Here is a 12,991-nt window from a genome sequence, read left to right on the forward strand (position 1 = left end):
CAGGGCTCTACTTTCTTGAATAACTCTTTCTGGGAGTTCTGTCTTGATATAGGCTCAATATTTTCTTAATATTTTCCTTCAACCCCATCTTTCTTAACCTGGTGGATATCTATTTAACCTACAGAGCTCTTAATCAAGAATTTTCTCTTTTGGGAAACCTCCCCCAAGATTTCCCTTTTATACTATACTGGGCTTACCCAAACCATGACGTTTTCTAATTGCTAGGTGGGTATTGGCTACCTTCATTCCTCTGCCAGCCTAAGAATGCCCTGAGGGCAGGAGCTGTGCCTCTCCTTAGAGTACTCCTGTGTATGAAAGCAATGCCTACTACAGGCCAAATTCCACTATACGTACAAAAGCAGATGCCCCACTAATGTGGTACAAAGGCTTCAGTAATAGTTGCTCCCATTTATTGATCCTCTACGTCCCAAGAATAATCGAAATCTGTATCTTCTTTTAACACATAAGAGTCATCAATAAGAGGAATTAGATCTTTCTGTCTCTAAAAACCAAGCTGCTCTCCACCATGCCAGTAAGAAAAATTGCAATAAGAATGTGAAATTAAACAAACTTGAGTCTCTCCTTTATAGATCTTCTTATAATTTGAGAACTCTTATAACCAGAATGTCTCATTGAGAGAATAATACTTCCTAGGCCATGAGGACACACTCATTGAGAATTCAAGTCTTCTGAGGCTCAGTAAATGTTAATTATTAATTAAATATTAATTAAATATTATTTATTAAATCACGTTAATTATTTAGATTCAAGTAATGCTGAATAATTTGAGGTATTTCATTTGTTGTGCTCAGCAAAATATCACCATTTAAATAACTCAGCATATTAACAATTAACATTTATTGAGCTTCAAAAGACTTGAACTTTCAATGAATGCTTCCTCGTGGCCCAGAAAGTATTATTTTCTCTATGAGAAATTCTGGTTACAAGAGTTCTCAAATTATATAGCATTATAATTCTCTTATATAGCATTATATCAGGAATTACAGACTGATAGTAATGCCAAACTATAATTACAAATAATTGTTCTCAAATTATTTAGCATTATCATCATTCTTAAAATTCCTGCTCAGAGAGTGTTAAATACATTTTGAAGAAATGAGCTTGAACTCTTTCCACTAATGGGCACCTTGCCCTAAAACCTCTACATGGTGCTGTGCACACCCCTTTCTGGATGGTGATTAAAACTGGCCTGGGATCTAGAACATTGGGCCATCCCTTTCAAAGAAGTGGTCGGTCTACCAGCATGTCCTGGGGTATTGAGAACCGGAGCCTATTGTTCGTTTGTGGATGTGTTTTCTCCATGTCAGTATCTCTTGGGGCACAAGGAGGAAAGTCCCTGAAGCTTGCATTCTGGTGGTAGATACGGATGGTGAGCAATACTCAAACACACAATGGCATCTCACACATGTGCTGAAGACAAGGCAGGATAAGGGGCAGACGGTGACCAGCAAGCTGCACTGTTTCAGATTTGGTAGCCAAGGAACAAGGGTTCTCTTATCAGTGAGGACCAGTTATGTGGACATTAGCAGGCAGAGCACTCTGGGCAAGTGCAGATAGATGCTTGGCATGGGAGGGAGAGACTGGTTGGATCCCAGGGAGAGGAAGAGACACACAGAAGACTGATGCAAGGCAGTTTGGGACAAGGTCTGCTAGGTTTTGAGGACCACAGCAAGGATTAGGCCTTTATTCTGTATGATGGGAGCCACTGAATTCCACTGGGGCTAGAGACCATGTACCTACTTTTCTGTTCAGGCTCCTTCTCTTTCCATGAACTCAATGGACATAGGCAACTTCCTTGAGGCTTCATTCTACCACACCCCATGTGGCTGCAGAGTGGGGATGCTTCCCGTTTATCCAGGCCCCTCAATTCCCGCAGCCTCGTGCTCTAAACGTGTGTGTGCGTGTGTGTGTGCTGCTTACTCGTGGAGGCTTGGAAGTGACAAGGAAGCCAGTGGCTTCCTTTTCATAGTTCTGTGACCTCAGGTTGTCTGAGGTGAGGATGCCACTGCCACTATGCAAAGATCAGCTGACAACTACAGTGGAAAAATCTGATACAGTGAGGGGCAAGTAGGGAAAAGGGCCCTAGAAAGAAAACTCAAAACTCCACGTTAAGAAGTCGACTAATAAGAACAATGATGATAATGAATAGTGTTGACTTGTGCTGTCAGCCACTATGTTGAGTATTTCACATACTATAATGCATTTAATCTTTTCCACCAACCTATGAGGGTAGGCAATAGCATTCTTGTCATTTTGTATTGGAAGAAACTGAGGCATAGAGCTTTAAGGTTTCTTGCTCAAGGTCATACCATCAGATAAGTGACCAACTAGAAAACTTGCCCCAGGGTATCTGATTCTGAAGACAAGATTTGCTTCCTTCTCACACTCTCCATGTCAGCAAAAGAAGCTCCTTCAGAGGTCAAAATAATACTATCCTTTTTGGGGAAAAATGCAACCGAGTGGAATAAAAGCCAGCAATACATAGACTTTTGTACCCAATGAGACTGTTCATCTCCATCTCTCCAGAGCCTCGTCTGAGGCCTTGACCATGGAAGGCACTCAATACATATTTGATAAATGAATGAATGAATCAAAGTGGTTTGTATAGTGCCTGAAAAATAGTAAGTGTTCAATAATTGCTGCTATTATTAAGTTAGCTCATTGCTTATGTATCCTGTTCTAGGAAAGGTAGCCTAAGATGATTTTCTTAGTCAATACTGAAAGGCACACTGCAGTCCTAGAAGATGAAATCGATTCTATTAGATGCTCTGTTGATGCAGGCTACAGTAATACACTAAGAGATCTTGTTGGTGTCAAACAATATTCCAGTCCAAGTTTTCCTCTTAAAGAGTTTTATGATCTTTGTACTTTGCATATTTCCTGGAGAAATCTGAAGTTTTCTTGTATAATTTGGCAAGCCTGTCCAAAAGCAAAATATCACTGCAATTGCTTTCACCTCCTTTGCTCTACAGTTCTTCACAGTTTGCACCCCATAGAGTCAATGGAACAAGCTCAGTGACATAAACAAGGAAGTGGAGGAACTACCAAACCAGGTCCAGTTCTATTAGGCTCTTTGTGAGCCCAGTGAATTCTCCATCCCAACAAGATGGTCAAACTAGATCCGAAACAGTTTCTATTTTTAAAAAAGTCCAAAAGAGATGCTATGGTTACAATTGCCACAGCATTAGATTTATTAAGAAGCTAAAATTATCACAACCATTGATCTATATAAATATAGTAGCACCACCTCTGATAAAGATAATAACTGCATTTTGAAGATATTATATATGAATTCAATTTCTTACCTTCTACGATTATACCCCAGTAATTAATGGTTTACTAACTAAGCCTTAGGGATATTTCAGTAGTGGAAAGAAGAGTTTGAGTCCCACTTCTGTCAGTTATAGCTGTGTGATCTTGTGTAAAAAATAAGCCTCTCTGAATATCAAGAAGCTATTAATGGGAAGATAAAAGCATGATTTGGGCTCTCATGAGCATTGCATGAAGTACCTGCTGAGGGGTTGGGAAGAGTTGTAAGAATTCATTAAATATCATATCTTGATAACAGATGGTTTGGATTCGTGGAGGAGAATATGTCTGGAACTTACACTTTTCACCATTCAGTTATAGTGTAATGCTAAACTTAGGAAATGGTCTCCAAAGGTCAAACATTTAGGGCATATATTTACCTATTCCTATAGAATCACCATAGACTGGCTGGAGTGGGGTGTCTCATAACAAAGCAGCAAGCTTCCCTGTTGATAGTTTGAGGAAGATGCTCTTTTGAGGAACAAAAGTTGGTCCATAGTCCAATCTAACAAAAGAGTAGATTTTTATCTTTCTGGAAGGTGAAGGTCTAAGACCTTTATGAAAACTTTTACTTTATTATTTTTTATATTTTTGGTACCAGGGGTTGAACCTAGGTATGCTTAGCTACTGACCCACATTTTGAAACAGGGTCTTACCAGTTGCTTAGGGCCTTGCTAAATTGCTGAGGATGGCTTTGAACTTGTGATCCTCCCGCCTCAGTCTCCTGAGACACTGGGATTACAAGAGGCATGCACCACCACAACCAGTTTATGAAACCTTTTAAAACCTGTTCTTAGTTTAGCACTGGTGTATCGTATTCTGGGAGAAAGTAATTGTGGTGTTACTAGAGTATAAGGATATAAATATCCCTTTGGTGTATAAAAATAAAGAGAAAAGACAGTGGATTTCTTAGTACACCCCACCCCAAAGAATTGTTTAGCATTGACTTAGGCATCTGTTCTACTTTCTGGCCAGGAACCTTCTCTAATCTCCTAATCCTTTGTCATGGTAAGAACATGCAGTTTATAATGTTAGAGCAGTGCAGAGCAGTGAGAACATCTAGAAAAAAATCTTTCTTGGTAATGGAAGGTTTATTGTGTGTATATATATATGTGTATTTATATATATATATATATATATATATATATATATATATATATATATATAAAATATATAAAATATATGTGGTATGCATAAGTAAGTATACATTTGCATAGATGTATATAAATTCTCCATTCTAGATAGGATATAACTTTGTAATTGCTCGAAATCCCCATTTGAAATTATTTGCCAATTTTTTTTCCCCTGGTACTGGGGATTGAACCCAGGGTCCTGTAACCACTGAGCAACATCTACAGCTCTTTTTGAGACAGGGTCTCATCAATTTGCTGAGCTGGTTTCAAACTTGTGACCCTCCTGCCTCAGCCTCTCAAGTTGCTAGGATTACAGGCATGTTCCACTGCAACTGGCTTCTCAGTGTGATTTTAGAAATATTTTGTAATCAGCTTATAGTTAAATAACTGTATTTCTTGCCATCTCTAAGTTAAATAAGTTTTTCCCTTTACATAAAGAAATTCTAGGCCAGGTATTGGTTAGGAAGTTCATGATCTCCTTGGAAAGCTCTGCCATTCACTGCAAAGTAGTAATGCCTATTACAACCTAAGCACATAAAGTGATAAGAAAAAGATACCTGAAACATTTATTATGTGTCAATTCTAAAACTCCATCAGAAAATACTGTAACAGCCCATTACAAATTACCAATGTTTGTACTCAAATAAAGTCAGAGTGCCATTGGTATCCTTATTAAAATCTGTTTCTTTATGGAACGATTTTAGTAAAGAGGCTGTTTTGCTGTTTTTTTTTTTTTTTTTAGTCAATCTGACACTCAGGTTAGAGGCAGCAACTGTCATTGTCTTACCTACTTTCCAACAGCTAAAAAGAGTCTTTCAACAGAGAAACAAGTTTTTAGTTGTTTTTCCACTTAACAATGTCATTAGTAGACTACAGTCTACCTTGCCTTTCCCTAAGGTGACAGGTGGCTGAGAAATCTGTCTGATTCCCTTCTTAGGGAGCAGCTGTCACTTGCAGAAAATCGTTTCTTCCCACTCTGTGAAAGACGTTTGTTGCCTCCTTCAGACACAAATAAATAAATGCTCAGTGTTTGCACATTTGAGAATGTGTAAGGGTTGGGGGGGGGCTATTTATAAGTATTACATAAATTCTTTTTTTTTTAAATGGCCTCAATTCTAGTCCCTGTTATCAAAGAAATAGCAAGCTTTTGTTTTGCTAGAGGGTTAGAATATGCCGCAAGCATGTCACTGTCCTCCCCATACTGGCACACTTTCTTCTGATCTTGATAAATTAAAGAAGATCTGGAGATATATAACAAAATATTATTTAATATTATACCCATGGAACAGGGGATGAGAGTTTTGTTAACCTAATGTTTTGATTACTAAAAGTTATCATGAATAACTCTTAAGTTTTTCCATTTCTGAGCATTAAATCATATTCAACGTAAGCTTATCAGGTTATTGTGTGACAAAATGGTTTTTGCAGATCCTGGAAGCAAATTGAAGAGATGCAAGATCATGGTTGCACCCAGATCCTCTCTCAGCAAAAAGCTTGAGAAGCTCAAACAGCTTGCCTGAAAGATACCCACAAATTTCAAAACAATTCCTGATATCCAGCACCCACATATTCCCCTGGGTCACTTCTCTCTCCTCTTCCTACTCCTCCTACTGCTCTGAACAAACAAAGCAAGGGATTTGAAATTTCCAGTGGTTCAAATGACAAAGATATTTCATTGTGCCGAGTGGACATGATGCACTGGTCTTTTACTAACTCACACAATGGCATGACACAGATAGAACATGAGCCAGTCACCGGGAATGCTGTGCAAAATAGAATAGAGAATATGCAAGACAGTATTTCTCAGCATAATTATAGTGTGCCCAGAAAGGTTAAGAGACTTGTCCAAGGTCATATGGATGGGGAGGATATCTGGAAAGGCTCAAAAACAGAGGAGAGAAAGTAGGACTTATGAGTGACCTTAAAAATCTTGTCCTTTGTGACAGCCTAGATGATCATGGAGGACATTATGTTAAGTACAGTAAAGCCAGACAGAGACAAATCCCACAAGATCCCACTCACATGTAGAACCTAAAAATGCTAATCTCACAGAAGTTGAGAGTACAAAAATGGTTACCCGAGGCTGGGGAGGGAAGGATGAAGAGTGCTTAGTCAACAGGTACAATCTTACTGTTACATAAGGGGAGCTAGCTGTGGTATTCTATGGCATAGTTGGGGACTATAATGCATCTATGCTTCCAAAAGTTATAAAGGAGGATTTTGAATGTTTACCACAAAGGAAGGATGTTTGAGATGATGAATATGCAAGTTACCCCGATTTGAGCACTGTACAATATAAGTATGCAAACATCTTAATGCACAAGTATGCACAACTATTATGTTAATTAAAAATAAAACTAAGGGGAAAAAAAGCCCTGGCCTTTCAGAAGAGGAAAGACCTGGTGTATATAACAACCCTAAGATTCCATGCATATGAATTATGGTTTGTTTTGCTGAAAACAAACCTCTGCTAATATTTTTCCATTTACCAAGACATCCAACAGGTTTAAAAATGTGGCAGCATGAGGTAATTATGTTAAGCATAATTTTCTGAAAATGATGGCATGAGACAGTTACAGCCTCGGTTGGTCCCCAAATGAGTATAATATGGGGAGCCGATAAAATGGTCTCTTCCCACTTACCATTCCCTGCACACAGAAAGATCCTGTCTCAGATCTATACATGACTTTGTCACTCACTTCGTTTAGATATCTGACACTGGAACAATGACATTTAATAAACTGTCACCTCCCCAGAGATGCTTCCTCTAGCCAGCTCCTCAAAAGTAGCTACTCCTTCCTCACCAACATTCATCCCTCATTGTGCTTCATTTTTCTTTATAGCCTTCATCTCTAACTGAAATTACAGTGTACATTTGTTTATGGGCACCGACTCCCACATGAGAATGTGCATTCCATGTGGGAAGGGATGCCCATCTGGTCCGGCTCCTAGTGCCTAGAGTTAGTGCTCCACATAGGTTTCTGAATGAATGAGCAAATGTCCCAACCATAAAGTATCTTTGAAGTGGCTGTACTTCCTGTAAGACTTGTTATGGTTCCTGCCTGCTCTAGTGAGTGTAAAGGAGCTTTCTGAGATATGGATACCCACAGGGATGAGCCTGGATGCCTGGGACACCACTCAGAAGCCCTCCCACACAGAGAAGGCACTTATATTTTCTTCTGTATGGGAAGCCATCATGGCAGGGAGGGGATACCCAGGTTTGGATGCCCCCTGGAGGAATGGGAGTCCTCTGCTCCAGGTAGCCACAGCAGCTAGCAGTAGATCAGAGTGTCAACTTAGAACAGGTAGAGCTACTGCAGGTGTGGTGAACTGATCCGTGTTCGGTAAGTCCCAACACTTTTGACTGCTCAGAGATATTGCTTTTAAAACTGCATATATTAAATCTAAATTTGGGGGATGGGAATCACAGTGCTTAAATAGAGTTGACTCTTGGCAATTCTTGACTGACCTTACCTATACCCACGTGTGATTAGAAGAGATAAGTCCCTGGCTTTATGTAATAATTTGTGCCTGGGCTCCATTCAGATCAGCTATGTTAGAAGTTCTGGGCATAGGGCCTATACATCATCAACATTGTTAAAAGCTCTCCAAGGGATGCCAATGTGAAATCTGGTTTAAGAACCACTGGAATAAAGTGAAATGTAAATTTCATTAACCATTTTTGGATCCCTTTCATGTTTCCAATGGTTTGGCTTCTTCTGAATTGGGAAGAGAATTCGAAAGACTAATTTCAAAAATATGAGAATACTGGAGGAAAAAAAATCAATCCTGCACACATTCATATTTTCATTCGCTTTCTCTGCAGCTCTTCATTATCACTTTCCTTCTAGTGATTCAAATTTCTAGAGATTTCCAATCACTCTTATGCTATAAAATAGACAGCTATGTTCACAATACCAGTGGAATTTCCAGAGAAAGACGAACACGGTGGAACTCTATTGGCCCGATATCCTCCTTTGTTTTGCATTATTGTTACAGCAGCTTTGATTAAATTTGGGAAACTGGAACTGAAGGGGTCCCCATTGAAACCAGCTCAAACCTACCACAGAACGACTTTCCAGGATTTGCACGTCTCTACCCACTTCACGCAAACTAATGCACTTGTGAAGGTACCTCTGGTTGCATCTGCCTGGTATGGCTGCTCCCCTGCGGGGGCTGTACATCTATAACACTATGAACAAGCCCAAGATCAAGTAAGCTAGAAACAGACAAGTGAGGCAGACTCTTACCACAGGCCTCCCTTTTCACCAACATTAAATATTAAAGACCTTTGAAGAAAAGACCTCCTGGTTCAACTGCTTTTCTACTACTAGCAACTGAAAAAAAAAAAATGGTTTCCTTTGGGAAAATTTTGTTGGGTGCCCAGAATTTTACATTTGAATCTCTTCACAATAATAAAGGATGGTCAGTTTTGAGCAAGGAACTTACAGGTTTTTCATCACCTCTCTTTGGCCCACATGAATTTGTTCATTTTTCCCTCTTTTATGAGCACAGAAGGGACTCTTGCTTGATAATTGTTAAAGCCATGACATCATTAAGTATCTAAAAATAGAGGATCATGTTTTCTAATGTGTGAGTGGTGAGGGGTGGTGTAGGAGCAAAAACACTTTGTTGGGGAGAGTTACTGTAAACTCAACTGGAGTTGGGACATTCCAACAAAACAACAAAAGTAAACTATCACTTTTGGAGTGTGTCTGAAAAGATAGCAACGCTGATGATGGTGACAACTGATATTTATTAAGCACTGAATAGGAGTCAGGCACTGGGCGTGTTCCTTTTTTAACATGTATAATTTAGTTCTACTAAACCATAAGGTAGGGATTACTATTATCCCCACATTACAGATGAGAAAACTAAGGCACAGAGATTAGGTAACATGTCCCTCATGATTCAGAGCTATCAGCAGAAGGAACATGTAATCCAACTTTCTGGAGGAAGTCTTCCCAGAAAACCCCATAAATTTCTGAAGAACAGCATCACCTGCCTCATTATCCGGCCCTGATCATCTCCGTTCCCCACTTCCCCTCTGATCTCACAGCAAACATACTGCAGTCAAATGGGTTGACTCACCCAACTGCAGGATGGTTTGCCTTCCTGCTTTCTGCATAAAATCCACCATGTTCAGGTTCAAGAGGTAGTTTTTGTTTGTTTGTTTTTTTTTCTTCATGAAGCCATCCCAATCACTCAAATACAACCATCTGTAAAAACTTTGTATCTCTTTAATTCTATAATACATTCTCTGTCTTAAAAAAAAATATTGGGTCAGTGGTTATTTTATGTCTCTACACAGAGCATCTAAGCATATGTTAAACTCCTTTCTGTATAAGCCCAATGTCTGGTATATCCCAGGTCTCTAGTAAATATTTTCTCACAATTGTTTCTTGAAACAAAAAGAGCTGAGAATATCTTAGGATGTTCTTGGAGCAAGTGTGTGAACAGAACTGTGGAGGATGGAAGGGAACTGTGAAGTTTTGCTCTGTTATTCCAGCAGTTACTGGAAGACGTCCCTACTCAGGTACCCACACTGGACTTTATGTTGACTTTGAATTGGAGGGGCTTTGATGACTGCCCTCCCCTTCTGGAGTGCTCATGGCAAGTAGAACTGTCAGGACTGTGGGTCTCTGGATGCACCTTTTCATTCTGGATAGACACAGGCAGCACTAAACCTTTATATTCCAAATTTGTGAACCTTCAAATGACAGGTGGTGGACACTTCCACAGTACTGGCATAAGAATTGGGAAATATAGAGCCACATGTTTCAAATATGCAACAACAACAAACCAGATTATTGAATTCATTTCAAAACCACAGACTTGAATGACACAGCTATGTGTTATGCTGGTAACGCATAAATCCCCACCTGGAAGGTATAAAGGTGTCACCTGAATCCTCAATAATTAAAAATTCAGGCGTTTCCTATCAGTAAGGATTAAAGCATGGATAGTAAATGATTATGCAATATAATTCTCCTTTTCTTCCTCACAACATACAACAAATGATTGTTCACGTGTGTGTGTGTGTGTGTGTGTGTGTGTGTGTGTGTGTGTGTGGTGTATGAGTGAACTCAAAGCACTTCACCTTGCTCATTTACTAAACCTAAGACAAAAATTCACACTTTGTAAGCATAGAATTTTGTTCAGAAGACTGAATGGAAAAATAGAACTGAGAACGACTATCAAAGGACAATTACCCACCGAAATTTCAAAACTGCTGCAGACGTTTGGTGAGGTCTAGTGTGTGGAATGCTAAGCCTTACGATGCAAAAATTTATTTTTGCCTGAACTTTCTTTGTGACCAACTAGGCAAGGAAAATAACTTGCTTCCTTTGCCTGACAAAGGAAATTTAGGCGGCTGCTCCCCAACTTCAATTTCCAGGGAGCTGGAGATTGAATCTGCCATCTGTAGGACAGCTTTTGTTCAATTTAAAGACCGCAGCACAGGATATTTAAGTGACACGCCATGAAGGGGCTATTGTCCCACTGTCAGGGTATCCTGAATGTGGTGGTGATTATGGGTGCTTTCTTTGGTTAATCATTGATTCAAAACCCCTCTCAACATTAAAGACTGACAATTTTTCCTTATTGACAAAGATACAATCGGAGAATGTGAAAACATGTCTCCTGGGAAAGAGAAGACTAGAGGTCACCTAATAGAAAAGGGGAAAAAAAATAAAGAAACAGACAATGGCAAATCTTATCACACTCGAAAATAGCAGGCTGGTCCCTCTTCTAACTTATTCTGATTAATATAGCTGTGCACTTACCACATGCATTTCTAGCACAGACCACAAGCTGAAAACTATTAACCAAAGTCTTATTTCCTTAAGCAAAATAGGCTCTGCCAAACAGTTTTAGAAACAGCAACAATGAAGAGCCAGCTTGCAGGTGCATACCTTAACCTCCTGATTGCTGAAGACCTCGACATCCACCACACAGGCAACCAGAGTGGAAACATCACAGTCCATGCTAGGGGCTGGCATTCCCCCTTCTGAATTTTCAGTAAAGACTTAGGCAACCTCAGAGCAGTGAGTGAAGGGAAGAGCCTCCAGGTGGATACTGCTGTGGCCAGGCTGGGTGCTGCCTTGCTTGGGGATGGGCTGGAGGCTTGGGCACCTGGAGCCTGCTCCTGCTGCACGCACGCAGTCCTCCGCGTCTGAGGCGGCACGGCAGAGTAACGAACGGCCCGGCTCTCTCATGGCAATGACATCACCACAAAGACTGACACAAGCTGAAGCTTTTTTTTTTTTTTTCTCTCTCTCTCCAAGCCTTTTATCTCTAGGCAGTGCAGTGGAGCAAATTGAACATGATTATGTGCTAAATCTGAACTCAGACTAAATCAATTCAGGCAGCGTTAGCTAGGAACTGAGTCATAACTGTTGTTTCAGCCGAGTGCTTATGTCTGCAAAAAGCAGGGGGGCAGAATCTGACACCAGAGGTTCTGCTTTGGTGGGAGGGGTAAGGGTAATTCTGCAGATGAACCTCCTGAGGTTAAGGTTTGACAGTTTTCTGCCTCAGAGAGGAGCAGGAAGTTGGGGCATTTTGTAAATTGCTTGGCTTCTGTTAATTGCTCTGTGCCACTCGGAGCAGACACACATGTTCTGGGCATCCTAATACATCCCGGGCATGGACTGAATAGAAATCCATTCTTGGAGTGACTAAAGAGCTGGTCGTCATTCAGGCAGCCTGGTTAGAGGAGATAATTAGAGGTCTGTGGAAATTCTATTTGAAGCACATAAATGCAGACCAGTAACGAAAAGCACCCTTGCAAGCTCGGGATTTCAGGCCATCTCCAAGGTCATTCAAACCACAGGCCGTGTGTAGAAAGGACTTACAGCAAACGTCTCACCCAGGGGACAGATGGCTGGGTATAATGGGCAAATTCACTGATGTGGGTCATTGTCAAAGCCTCCGGGCCCGACTTTGCCTGGGACTTTTGAGTATGTCCCTTTGCTTTCTCAGCCTTTTTCTTGATTGTGAGTTCTTGAAGGGCAAGGTCATGGATAACTCACCTTCCCATCTTGAAACTTTAGCAGAATGGTTGGCACAAGACAGCAATTTGTGTTTAATGTCTAAATCCATCAAACAGGAATAGCCTCCTTTCAGAGTGAGCAGAGGGAGGACATCAGATTGGTTTTAATCTCATCATGAGTTATACAAGTTCCAGTAGAACTCACCAACATTCTAGCAGGATCTATCCCCAGTAGGAACATCTTCAGTAGCTGCAGGAGCACCATAGTTTATAACAGGTTGGTACCTTTCTCATAGAGGATTAGACAGAGCATTCAATTTTACACGCTGTTGAGTAAGTGGACATTGCATACTGAGGGTGAAGCTTTGTGATTAGTCCTCACTGTATTGCATTTGAGCACCAACCTTCAACCAGGCATTTTCCATACTAAAGGTGATCAGTCCACAAATACAGAAATTTAGACTGATGAAACACTAAATGCTATGGAGTGTGTGTGTGTGTGTGTGTGTGTGTGTGTGTGTGTGTGAGAGAGAGAGAG

General features: G+C 40.3%; 1 protein-coding gene across 3 annotated transcripts in view; it reads right to left on the reverse strand.

Moving 5' to 3' along the window:
- RCAN2 (regulator of calcineurin 2) overlaps positions 1–12,991 on the reverse strand; it is a 245,762-nt gene that overhangs the window by 76,155 nt on the left and 156,616 nt on the right. The window contains exon 1 of one of the 3 annotated variants that reach the window (XM_081296304.1): positions 11,378–11,479. The exons of the other annotated variants lie outside the window; for them this stretch is intronic. Coding sequence (XP_081152430.1) covers positions 11,378–11,464 — 87 coding nt within the window. The 5' untranslated portion in view covers positions 11,465–11,479. Of the gene's footprint in view, positions 1–11,377; positions 11,480–12,991 lie in introns of those variants that run through there. 3 annotated transcript variants of the gene reach the window in all.

The sequence above is a fragment of the Spermophilus citellus genome, assembly GCF_964194105.1.
Source record: "Spermophilus citellus genome assembly, chromosome: 5".
NCBI classification, from domain to species: Eukaryota; Metazoa; Chordata; class Mammalia; order Rodentia; family Sciuridae; genus Spermophilus; species Spermophilus citellus.